Source organism: Marmota flaviventris, chromosome 6, assembly GCF_047511675.1.
Source record: "Marmota flaviventris isolate mMarFla1 chromosome 6, mMarFla1.hap1, whole genome shotgun sequence".
Classification (NCBI taxonomy): Eukaryota; Metazoa; Chordata; class Mammalia; order Rodentia; family Sciuridae; genus Marmota; species Marmota flaviventris.
This window is the reverse complement of record NC_092503.1, coordinates 19,990,027-20,003,687: the sequence shown is the minus strand read 5'-3', so window position 1 is coordinate 20,003,687 and position 13,661 is coordinate 19,990,027. Positions and strand designations below refer to the sequence as shown.

The window sequence follows — 13,661 nt, the reverse complement described above, 5'->3', positions numbered from 1 at the left end:
TAAGGCACTTAAAATATGGGTGATACTATTACCACTAAAGGTCAATAAACAATATTTCTTATGAAGTTCAGACTAGAAGTCATCTAGTAGCATAGATAAAGGTCCAGAAATGCTGTGAAACTTCCTAGCTATTCTAGGAACTAACTTAATTTTATTACAGAGTTAAATCTGATTGGAAAAGTGTGCTGGGTAATCAGTTATAGGATCCAGCTGCAAAATTCTGAGAATTAAATGGTATAAGAAAATGGAAAGAAAACTCAGTTTTATTTCTTTGCCTTGTATTTAGTAGAGTTAAATAATTTTAGTAATAAAGCAATCAAAAACAGTATGCAATTTAGAATTTGATCATTTTCTCCCCTTCAGGATAAGACTATTTACCAGTGGAATATTAGAGTAAGCGGTGCCTTTCATTTCCTGAAGTCTTAATACTGGAAGAAAGGGAGGAAACAATACTATTAAAAATATTTCAGTACAGTGTAGAAAGATACACTATTGTTGGCTTCATTCTATTTCCTTCACATCCATGTCCTATCTGCTGAGATCCATTACTTAAGGGAAGAAAACAAAAGAGGACAGATAGATCTCCCTGCTGCAGCATTAACAGTTACTTGCATTTAACTTATATAACAAATAAACTGTGCTCTGTGACAGGAAGGCTTTGTATTTTTCTTTAATGACTTTACAATAAAAGTGAGTATTTACGGCACAATTTAAAACAAGCCATGCCAATCCATAACCCTGAATCAGGAAGTTGTTGCCAATATATTTCTTTGTCTATCACCAGTATAGTCCTCCTTCTTCCTATGTCACCTTCTATTTTTTTCTATTTACCTAATCTGTTCACATCTTTCTGTCACTCCTTTTTCTGTGCAGTGTGTCTGTGGATTCCCATGGTCTTGCTAAGTTCTATTTGAAGAGTTAAGGACTAAGGTGGCTGCTGAATACTGAAGAACATTAAGAAAAGTCAACATAATGGAGATGACGAATGTACTTAGTCCTATTTTTTTATCAAACAGAAGAACATTTATGTTTAGAGACTATGTCAACAGTCAAGCCATATCTTTGGAGCTTTTATATATATTATATATCCATAGATTTATATTTCCTATATATGAAATAAACACACTAAAACATGAAACACTTCTAGTGAAGTCTTACAGTAGGGGGGCTGTCAGTCACTTAGTACCGTAAAGTGAAAGCCAAATGAATTCATTTTCAGAAGTGTTAAGAACTTGAAAATTTGTCCTTCACATGCTCATTATGGTAAATTTCTTGATGCAGTATAGCATAATGAAAAAGGGAATTATAGAAAATTTCATGGGTAATAGTGTCAAATAAAGTCAACAGAGAAATGAAGGAAGCTAGTTAGAAAAATAATTAGAAGTTACAATGAGATTCTTTTTTGAAAGGCAAAGTTTAAATAATGTAAAATTTGTATTACATTATTTTCTGCATGATTTCTTTCATTTTACTTGGTTCTATTATAAGTAGTATTTATACAGTAATATTGTACACACTGTTTACCATTTCTTTCCAAATGGAAAACACATGTGTAGTTAAAGTGTGACTATTTATATGCATTATAATGTAAAAGTGATACTATAAAAATTAAGATGTAGTGAAGAGAAGGATTGAAGAAGAAACATATATACTAATTTCTTCATATTTTAAAGTGAAAAGTCCACAGATTATACCTAAAGCTAGTACTTCAAGAAAAAATTTACATAAATCACTAAAAGTGATATAAATGGTCCCTAGAATTCAAAACAGAAACTGTTCACAGTGGTAAGGTAAAAAAGGGAGAATGGAGAGCATTATCTTCCATAGTGTGACATTCTGTAATATTCTGAAGTAATTTATTTTTTCTTTTTGGTGAAATTATTTCTACTAAAAAATAAATAACAACCTTTTCTTCTACTTTTATTTCTAACAGTTAAATAAGGATTTTAGGGAGATGAAAGGAAGGACTGTAATTCTGGGACTTTTAACTTAAACTTCAAGGATACCAACAGGATATTATCACAAGTGTACTAGTCCTGCAAATCATGTCGTCACTCAGTGCTGTACCTGTAATGCCTCTTACTGCCCTAGGGTCAAGTGCATGCCTAATCTATACAACCTGCCACAGATGAGGAGTTTCAGCTTTGTCAGAGGTGGGGCAATCACATCTGAAACAGAGCACAGATAATGACCTTCCAGTTACTAGTTGGAATAACTTTTACACTATTTTAATTATTTTTATTACAAAAATCAAAGGTCTGGAGACTAGAGACTTCGAAGATTTCACGAAAGTGAGAAACATCACTTTAACGAAGACAGATTCACACAATTTCCCTTCCCTACCTCCCCAGTAAAGAGAATGACATTCTCTAATAGGTAATATGAGCACCATAGGATTGTACTGGTGAAAGGTAATAGATTTTTCTTTTGTTTTCCTTAGTGGTTTTAAATTTGCAAATAACTTGGATGTTACTATTATTGTTCAGAATAGAGTGTTCCTATTTTGATTATTTTCCGACTTTCATTCTGGACTTTTCTTTTTGAAATAAAGCTAACTCCTTCAAAGTACCTGTATATTCCATAGTAGTTTTAGCTAAGTAAGACCAGTCAACATTATTTTATTTCTGTCTTCATCTGTTCATGGTAAACACTCATGCTGTAGTGGCATATGCAACTTAGGGCAGTTATGAGGTTTGTCTGATTGGTTCCACAGAATAGGAATACTTTTCAAGCACATGCCTGGGGCAATTGCTGGGTTCTGCATCCATTGTCCAGTCACATCTTACTTGAAAGAAACAAAATGGAAACTCCACCTAGGCCGAGAGAAATCTTACACAAGTGCAGTGCACTCAGTAACAAAAATAGTATCATTTTAAACATTTTGCAAAATTGTTTTGAACTCAGAGTTAGCAAATAAAAATTTAATTTGGATTCAAATGCTCTTATGGATTTACATGTAAATACTGTTGAATTGTTTATCCATTCAGCATCTATCCAAATACTTACTGGTGCCCATTATACGCCAGGAATTGTTTTGTACTTAGGATATAGCAGTGAATAAAACAAAGTCCCCAATGTTTCCACATTATAAAGAAGCTTACACTATACAATTAAATTTTTCCCAAAAGTACTTTATAATTTATGTCTTCAAAGTCTTTACTGTATGTTTAAATTACTGCAAGCTATGACCAATTTCCACAGAAGACTTACCAACAGTTCAGTATTTCAAGTGGTTAAGTTGGCCAGTATATAGAAATTGTTTTCTTGTAAACATATTTAGTCATGTTGTACTCTAACAGAAACACACAATTGCATTCTGAATTTACCAGTTAATGTTTATGTATAGATTATTTAGATTTAAATAAATTATTTAGGAATTACATTTACTTAATTATTTTATATCTAAACTCAGTAAGATTTCATAATTGTTTTTTCTACCCAGATGTTTAATTATATTTCAAGAAATATGAGATACATGTCATGAGTTAACTGAAAAAGCATCAATTTAAAAAAAAAAGGGGGGGAATAGGATTCTACACATAGTGGAATACTATACACAGTATTGCTAAGCTTTCCTGGGAGTTTGAATGTAGATACAATATTTTCTCTACAAACAGACTTTAAGATATCTCTTTTTCAACAGATTTCTTATTAAAAGCAGATTCCTGGATCATATCCTACACGTAATGAGTCAAAATTTATCAATGTGGGGCCTGAAAAAACTATTTTCAAGAGCAAGCTGGTTGATTATCATACTCTAATGTTTAAGAAGATAAAGTAATTGTGCATGTGTGAGGTGCATGTGTGTTGGGGGGAAAGCTGTGTATTGTTGTGGCTATATCTATTTTCTCCTGGATGAAACTTCTTATGCCGTAAGAATCATATCCATTATGGAGTCAGGTTTTTCACTGGCAAAATTATTTGTATGAAACCTAGCCAAACACAGGACACAGAGAACATGCCACGTGGGGTATATGTTCTGCCAAGAGACCTACTTCAGCATCCAAAATGCCTGGCAGTTGTCAGAACTTGCAAGGGGAATTTTGTTTACTTTGTGAAATGCCCAGTAGGTTCCAAAGGTCACTTAGGAATATTGTTATACTAACGGTTAGGAAAGACAGTTTCTTTAAGTTAAATGTATTCACCAAAGGGACATTTTTGATCTCAATATTTATTTCTGGTCAATCAATAAAATTCCTTACATTGTGAAATCTCTAATTTCCAAAAATACCATTAGGAAAAAAAGGAGAATACTACTTAATATTATTTTTTAAAAATATTTTTTTTTTAGTTGTCAATGGACCTTTATTTTATTTTATTTATCTATATGTGGTGCTGAGAATTGAACCCAGTGCCTCACACATGCTAGGCAAGCGCTCTACCACTGAGCTATGACCCTAGCCCTAATACTGTTTATAGTTCCAAATATCTTTTACCTGATGTCATCTATATGATTATGCACTGTATGTGATATCATATTGTTTGTTATGTCCAAGAATCTTGACAGGAATACTTATTGTAAAATAAACATTTCAAATAAAACAGAATTTTCAATGAAATAAAAAAATTACTTCTTAGTTTATTGAATTACAGGAATATGGTAATTAACAATAGTATAAAGGAAAAATACCCTTATTTAGGTTTAGGAAGAGTCTGAACCAATAGTTCTAAAATGTGAAAATACTGCCTTAATTATTTATATAGATTCGTGTTTATTTTACATACATAATCACTTCTTCCTCAACTTTAAGTTAAGAGTGATGACCATTTAATGAAGAAGTTTCAGAAAATCAGAAGAGTGAGGCGAAGTCTGAAAATACAATAAACAGATGCTTCAAGGAGAAAGTGACAGACAGTAGGGCAGAAATGTGACAGAAGTCAGAGGAGGTGACAGCAGATGGCAAAAGTGGCAGACATGAATGGTGATAGAACAGGCAACAAGCAGCAAACACAAATGTGGTGAGAAGCAATGTGAAAAAGTGGAGGAGGGATAAAACTTGTTTGCATAATGGTACAACATTCAGTGATGCATTAATAAAAAGGAAATGCAAGTACATATCCATCTATGACAAGAGGGAAATTATTAAATCTAGTATAAACTCTAAATCTTCTATTTTTTTTTTAGTAAGATGCTTCTATTAATTCATGTATTCACTAATACCCAGAAAAGACAGGAAGAAGTGAGAGCACAAGAAGTAGATTTCAACACTCATATCCCTGTCCCAACAGGACAACAAATATAACTATCCTGATCTCTTCTGGGTGTCTAGGAAACCTGCCACAAGTGAACAGGTGTTTGGGTTTGATGGGCTCAGTGACTCAGTTCAGAGGCTGTGATGTTTACTGGTAGATATAGAAATTACTTCCTCAAATTCAGTGAATCCTGACACAGCAGTTCTGCTTCATGCTAGTTCCCTGAACTGTGATGAAAGCTTTCACCATCTAAAGGTGAACTGCTGCTTCTTAGCCATGAAAGCCATCTGAGGCCCTTGGGATGCCTGCAGCCAGCTGAAGAGACAGAAAAGACAGATAGAGCTGAGACAGACTATCTTTAGGGGAAGGAAAGAAAAGAAAACTATAGGAGTGGGAAGAAAGTGGTAGGGGGGACTGGGCAGGAGAGTAGTTCTATGTATGGTGAATGGGACAAACGCACCACCAAAGGCCCAAGGGCTGATCTGTGGATTCTTCGCTCTGAAACTCTTTGTCATGTGCCTTAAAAATACACACTTATTTAGGTGGTTCACAGAGAACAGGACTAGATGATCCTGAAGTCATAATCCTCTCATTTAAATATAAAACTTGCCCATGCAGTTTTTCCCTTATTGTTCTCCAGTTCCCCCTGCTTATTTACCTCTTTTACACCCTGTTCTGTTTCCATCCCTGAACCTTTTGTTGGTGCCCCATGGAACCTGTGCTTTAAGATCAACAAACTTTCTCATCTTTGATGCCATTTACTACTGAACACTACCTTTCATTCGCTGAAGAACTCTGGTGCCTAGCTTATAATCTTCAGCTCTCTGAACTCTAGATATTATATACTATATACTTGGGTTGTAACCCATCCAACATCCAAGACTCACCACTTTATTTTCTAGCTCCCCGCCCCCTTTTCCCTTTACCTCACTTGGGTCACTTACTTCCACTATCACATTCATGGTACTTAATACCTGTTCTCTCTGAAATGACTAATTCAACTCTCCCCTCCTCAGATAAGGACTCCTACCCTAGTAGTTTTTTTACTCAACAGCTTAACCTATGGCTGTTACCTGACTTCAATGAGATCTCTGCCTTCTCTCTTATATATCAACACACTCCCTATCTTTTTTTCTTTTTCTGGGGTACCAGGGATAGAACCCAGGGGCATTCAACCACTGAGCCACATCCCCAACCCTATTTTATTTATTTAAAGATAAAATCTCACTGAGTTGCTTAGTGTTTCACTTTTGCTGAGGCTGGCTTTGAACTTGCAGTTCTCCTGCCTCAGCCTCCTAACCCACTGGAATTACAGGTATGTGCCACGGTGCCTGGTCACTCCCTATCTTTTCACAAAACTTATACTACACATTATTCTTTTTCTATCTTCAGCCTTCTTCTTTTTTTTTTTTTAAACTGAAGATTAAACATGCTGAAAAATATTTAACAAAACAAAAGAAATATCTTTGCTTACAATTCTTACAGCTAAATGTATAAAATAGTGGGCATTTTCTCTTTCCATTTATTTACCTCCTGTTCACTCGTCAATCTCTCTCCATCTGCCCCTCACCATATTGAGTTCTTTTAGAAATCACCAATGACCTCCACTAGCTTTTAAAATCCATATTATAAGCAGATGATCCATTTTCATTACCATTGGACACAGGTGATGTCTTTACTGAAGCAGTGTGTTCCTGAGGTCTCTGTAAACAGCACACACACTGGGATTGCCTGTGTCTCTATTTCTTGCTCAGGCTTTTTTTCAGATTTTCATCTCTTTATTCATATTTTATTTATTTGTTTTTGGTATTAGGTATTGAACCCAGGGATGCTTCCCCACTGAGCCACATTCCTAGACCTTTTTGAGATAAGAAGTATCTTGCTAAATTGCTTAGAGCCTCACTAAATTGCTGAGACTGGCCTTGAACTTGCAATCCTCTAGCCTCAGCCTCCCAAGCCTCTGGGATTAGAGGTATGTGCCACCATGTCCCATTCAAACTTCAGCTTCAACATTAGAAACCTCAAATATAATGTGTCTAAATACCTTATCAGAAACTATAACTTTAGTCACCTATTTTTCACATGAGCAATTTTTCACATGAGCAAATTTCTTTCTTTACCAATGCCTACAACATTCTATTTTACTAACTAACTTTAAATATCTCTTGAATATACTTATTTTTCTCTATGTCCACTACCATCAACCCATTGAAATCACCAATATGACTACTGTGACCTCATAAACTGGTGTCCCCCAATTTTTCCTACTCTATTCTTTTCTATTCCTGATAGTCTATTTTCCATATTCAGCAAGAAGGATCCTTTAAAAATCTAAATCCAATCATTATACTTTCTTGCTTGTAACATTTAATGGCTTTATATGGAAATCAAATTCTCAAACCTTCAAATGACCTTTCAATGCCTCGCCCTGCTTGGGCCATTCAAATTTTCATTCTTGTTTTCTGCAAGTTTATTTTAGAGTCATTCTTTCCTCAGGTCTTTTCATATATATCTTGTGTGTGTGTGTGTGTGTGTGTGTGTGCACACACATGCACACTTTTTTTTTTCTATTTGGGAGTCTCCTTCCCCATAAGATCACTCCCTACCTCTTCCAATGTTAGCTAATCCATTTATACTGTATCATTTATCATTTATTATTTGCTTAAGTTATTCCCCCAGAAAAGCCAGATTTGCTTTTCTTTTTTAGTGTTTATCATAAGTGTAATACATGAATAATCTGTTTTAATGTCAGTGCTTCTTGCCCCAACTCAAACCTTCCCCCATACTGCCAAACTGTTAAATCCATGAGAGCAGCAACACCATCTGTTTTATTCATGCATCTAATACTGCATCTGTGAGGTCCAGCACACTGCTTGGCATGCAATATGTATCTAATAAATATGTGTAGAAGGAATAAATAAATGAAGGAATAAAAATTTTATTCCAACCCTGGGATTCTGTTTATTCTAACACAGTAAAGAGCATTGTTAATGATAGTTTCAGGTTTTACACAAATAGAAGTAGGGAAAAAATAACAACAAAAACAACAAAAAAGAAACCCCAGCAATTCAAAATTGTTTAATTCAAATGTAGTTTTCTTAGGAGGGAGCACTCTTAAGAACTGGCTAACTCCTGGCAGTAAAGTTCAATTTGTAATTAACTATTCACAAAACACATCCTCAAAAATCAGTGAGAAGAGAGTATCAAGAACCTTGAAGGAGAAGGAATTAATGAACAAAATTTAACTTCTTGCTAGAGTTAGTTCCGGCATTCTCTAAACTAATCCTTGAGGCTCATATTCCTCGGTTTATTTACAAATTGATTTGCCCTTTGTCCAAGTTAGAAAAAACTGAAAAAGTATACTTTACAAAAACAAGGAACAAAAATGTCTAGTAAAGGTTTTTCATTAAATAAGCATTCTACAAAGAAAGTTCAATTACAGATTCTGTTTGAATCTCAAATTAGTAATTTATAAAAAAATATTCTGAATGAAGAATGAGAAAAAATTAGGAAAATAAAGTCAAATTTTGGTTGTACTCTGAAATATCCATCCATGATGTTTAAAAACATACTATATCTTTCCCATAGCAACAATTACCATCAATAACAAATCTATTTTTTCCTTCAATGTGGTTGAGCACATGCTTTTTTTCCCCTGGTATCCACAGTTAAACAAAAGAATGAAGAAAAAAACCTTCTTTGAATAAACTTCAAATCTAACCAGAGTTCTATCTCATATGTAGTGAATAGAAATAGTGTAGATAAAATAGGGAACTGGAATTCTTGTCTGCCATAGTGGGTGTGACGACTACTGCTAACCATGTTTTAATAAGTATTGTTGTGTTCCTTCCACAACAAAAATGTAGGTGGCAAAGCTGAAGTTTTAGGCAGTAGATTTATGGACAAGAGTGGTTTCTACATATCCACCACACTCTGATTCTAATGCTCACCTTGATCAGATACTGATTCATATTCTATTGCTCTAACTATGCTTCCACATGCTCTTGACCTACGTTACCTTCACAGGGATGTCCTCTTCTTGGCTTGCTTGCTCAGAGGTAAAGACATAGGAAATTTCTTTGTGAGATGTGTTCTGGCGGCAGATGGCACATTTAATGGAGCTTCTGTGAGACCCCACACTGTATTGTTCAATAATAATAGAAATGCATTCATTACAGAAACAGTGTCCACAAGTTAGTACTGCCCACTAAAACAGAAAACACACAAAAAAGCCTTTGTAAGATGCTATTAAAGATGTTTTCATTCTATAAATACAACAAATGAAGTGACTCATGATTTCGCTTTGTAAATATTCTACAATATTAACATTCTATAAATATAAAATTCAAGTTGTACTTTTAAATTAATTATTTTTTTGTCACAAGGAAGTAAGCTTTCAGTGTTTAGTTCTACTGACCCTAGTCAATTACCATTATTTTGTAATAAACTGGTACTCGTTTCAGATTTAGAAAAAATGCAAATTATTCTTACCAATCTAACAGCAGATATTACAGCAGAACAATATTAATTAGGAGACAATGTACTTAATATATCCTTTTCAATTGATTAATAAGATTTATAGTTTTGTATATTAAAGAATTTATATAGAAAATGAGATTAACATCTCAGATTAATTTTGAAAGTGGTTCTGGATACATTAAAAAAAAGATCCAAACAAAAAAAAAATATTTTTCAGAAATTCCTTGTCCAATTTAAAGAAAAGAAAAATAATACTCTCTGAATCTCTGGAGAATGCCATAAAGTATATGTACCTCTTTGGTAATAGTGGTGTAGAAGAGAATAGTGGTGTAGGTGTCAACTCCAGAAGCTACAGTATTTTATGCAATTTATTTAACATCTTTTTTCACCAAGTAAAAACAAAAACAACAAAAATGGGGTTCATGAGTACAAGGCTCCTTAGTTGTTTTTTTCTAAGATATAGATATGTATGAATCTGCATAGAAAGAAAATACGTGGCTAGGTTCCCACAACATACTTTGTAGAAGGTCTAAGAAGCTTCTTGGAAAAGAGTCACACCAAGGAAAGAAAAAATTGAGGGAGATAAGCCTGGTTTTTAAAACAATAATAGAAAAGGAAAGGGATTATTTTGTGTTTGGTTGGCTGATACTGTTCTCATTGCTCTTCAGCTGTACCTCTGCTCTCAAGGGGTTGTGTCAGACTCCTCAGGAGGCTGGGACAAAATTAAGGAGCTATCTCACTACCACTTCTGCTTGATACACAGCAGCACTATCCAGTACCTTATGTATCTGTAGTGCCACTGGCAAGAAAGGATGCTTGAGAGAACTTTTGTGACTCTGAGAGCTCAGAATAAATAAATAACAGAGCAATCAAAGAGACACCCACATTAGGAGTCATGAGACTGACTGAAGTGTCTGAAACATAAGAACAGATGAATGGCAATACTTCCTGAATCAGCAGATACAGATGAGCTATCTCGGATAGATTCTAATTGAATAGACCTAAATTACAGAGGGAGGAGAACTGGGAAACTAAGAGGAAAGGATATAGTTCCCACAGATTGTGGATATGAACAGAGTTCGAAATGTAACAGTTTTGCAATCCAATATGTTCTTCTAGGTGTAGGAGGCCTGACTTTCACAGGAAGTGAATGGAATAATGAATATGAAAGAATTTAAAAAGTGAAAATGTTAAAGATTAAAAAGGAAATAATTTTTTGTAGATAATACAATTGCATGAATATCATCAAACACTAAAAACAAAAAAGACTGCTCTATGTTATGTTCCCTGTCATTCCCTGTTTCTTTCTTGGGTGTTGGGGATTGAACCTAGGGCCTTGCACATGCTAGGCATATCCTCTACCACTACCCTGTACCCCATCCCTATATTCCCCCCATCTTTTTTTTGGTACTGGGGATGGAACTGAGGGTACTTTACCACTGAGCTACATTCCCAAACTTTTTATTATTTATCTTGACACAAGGTACCGCTACATTGCTGAAACTGGCCTTGAACTTGCAATCCTCCTGCCTCTGCCCCCAAAGTTGCTGGGATTATAGAAGTGTGTCACTTTGCTCAGCCTCTTTCACTTTTACTCATAGTATTTTTATCACTGATTTTTGTCAGAAGTCATCAATATCTGTATAGTATTACGAGTTTCCAATGTTATACCTATCCTATTAAGATTTATAATTAAAGTTTCCTTTGAGAGTTTAGCTTCTACTTAAATCTTGAAAACTAAAAGGTCCTTTCTTCCTGATTATTCCTGCTTAGAACATGGAATTTATATATTTAATTTCAGTTCCAAAGTTCCATAAAGGGGAGGACAGTGGAGGATACTTTTATTTGTTAAAGGTAACAGGCTTATGTTTAAAATGTTGAAAAGTAATGAACTTTCTGATATTGTATACAGTGATTTATCCTACTTAGGATAAAAATTTGAGCCTCCTAGAGAATAATTATATGGTGCCATCACGTGTATACATATTTGTATGTAACAGTCACAAAGAAGTGTACTTAATTACTATGGGTGCTTTCTAAAAAGCACATCTAAATTCCTGTAGAAGTGATGTTATTTGCACTTTAAAGCCTGGATTATAAGATACTAACAATATTAAGTAACAGCTATGTTACTAAACCTCGGTACTACCTTCATAAGTAAATTTATCTGCAATGCATTATATTTCTGTACAATTACGAAATAACTATAGTCATCCAGCAAAATTAAATGACTTGGAAACAATTTCGTGTTTGGCAATATGTTCAAAATCATGAAACTTTAATACCCTAACCTTAAAGAGATGGGTAATACTTGTCTTTCACACAGTAATCATGAAAGAAAGACTGATTGACTGATTGTATATAGAAACCATTGAAAATCATAATCATTTTTATAAATGTATGTGACATTTCACCTGTTTTCCCAGCTGTCGAGCACAGATTGGACAAGGTTCTGGATTAACACCTCCTGATGTTTTGTCTTGAGACTATGCAAGAGAAGAATCCAAAAATACATTAGTGACATTTTTAGACTTAAAACCTACCTGATAGATGCTTTTCAATTCATTTCTGGAAGTAAATGCTGGCAAATGCAATTAAAATAATCTAATGATTGAGATTATCTAATAATTTATATATTACCTAACACCATCATTCCTAGGATTTACCAAAAGAATTTATTTAAGGTATGAACAAAAAAAGAAACAATTTTTTATTACAGTTGAAGAAATGTTACTATATTTGTGATTATGGTAGAACATAAAGGCAAAATATGATGTAACTAAATTTTCAAAACTTTAGTTTTAGATTTTGTTATAAATAAATATGAATTATTTAAAAATATATAATTTAGATTTTTGAAATAAATCCTCTTTAAAAATTATGAAGAAAATGTGCACTTGTAATGCATATCCACTTGGCATAGGATCAGAGACATGGGAAGAAGCAGTACATAGTTATGTATGTAACATAACCCCTTACTAATACTACATGTTTCTCAGCATCCTTTTTCTAGTTGCCTTAACCCATTATGTTCTGGCAGCCCATATATAGGACACTTATATGTTGTGAAAAACAGAAATATTAATGATGTGAGATCTCTATGCTTGGAAATTATATCAAAATATAATAGCTTTTCAAAAATTTCTTAAAATTATTATAAAAATTGAAAAAATTTCAAAAAGTTACAAAATGGACAAATTATAAAACTGAGAAAAACATAAAAGAAAAGTAAATTAGAAAGATCACCAGTTTTCATATGTGGTTTCAAAAACCACATAGTTAAATGTTTATAATAATTATCCTTTGGCTTACAAGTAGTGAAGCAATAACAACAACAAAAAGCTAAATTGTGTAGATTCAGTACCTCTAAGGATTCAAAATAACTCCACTAAATAAAATGAGAGTATACATGCATTTATCAAAGGTGAAGAGCTGAATAATTACCTGATAATTATTGATCTCTGTGTCACATAACATGTAACAAATCACCTGAGAATGCAGAGGCTTAAAATAAACATGTAATTCTTATGACTCCACAGGCCACCTGGGTACTTTGGGGATGTGGTAGCTTGGCTTGTGCTGAATAGTCCTGGATGGCCTCATCCTCATTTCTGGCAGCTGGTGGATTAGCTGCCTGGGGGAACGCAGAACTGTGGGCTCAGCTCCTCAAGGAAGTTAACCTGGGCTTCTTCACATGGTCTCCGTGTTGCAAAGAGCAAGAAGATTGGGGAACCCTGATGTGCATGGAATTTTTAAGTCTCTGCTTATGTCACAGGTCAAAAGTAAGATGACTAATCTAGAGTCAATATGGGAAGGGATTGCTTAAGGGCATATATAATGTAGAACATTTTACTGTAGCAATTTGTAAGCCATCTACCATAACTCATGTCACTTCTTTTCTAATATATTTGAAGAAAGAGTTGGCATAATTTTGTGTAAGGAGCTGGACTGTAAATATTTTTGGCTTTGTAGGCCATATGGTCTGTATT

At 34.0% G+C, this 13,661-nt stretch overlaps 1 protein-coding gene across 2 annotated transcripts in view; it reads right to left on the bottom strand.

The window, feature by feature from the left end:
* Positions 1–13,661, bottom strand: part of Shprh (SNF2 histone linker PHD RING helicase) — an 87,606-nt gene that overhangs the window by 21,424 nt on the left and 52,521 nt on the right. For both annotated transcript variants that reach the window (XM_071612939.1, XM_071612937.1), the window contains 2 exons: positions 12,087–12,158; positions 9,212–9,400 (listed from right to left, as the gene is read on the bottom strand). In XM_071612939.1, the coding sequence (XP_071469040.1) occupies positions 9,212–9,400; positions 12,087–12,158 (261 nt within the window). The remainder of the gene's footprint in view (positions 1–9,211; positions 9,401–12,086; positions 12,159–13,661) is intronic.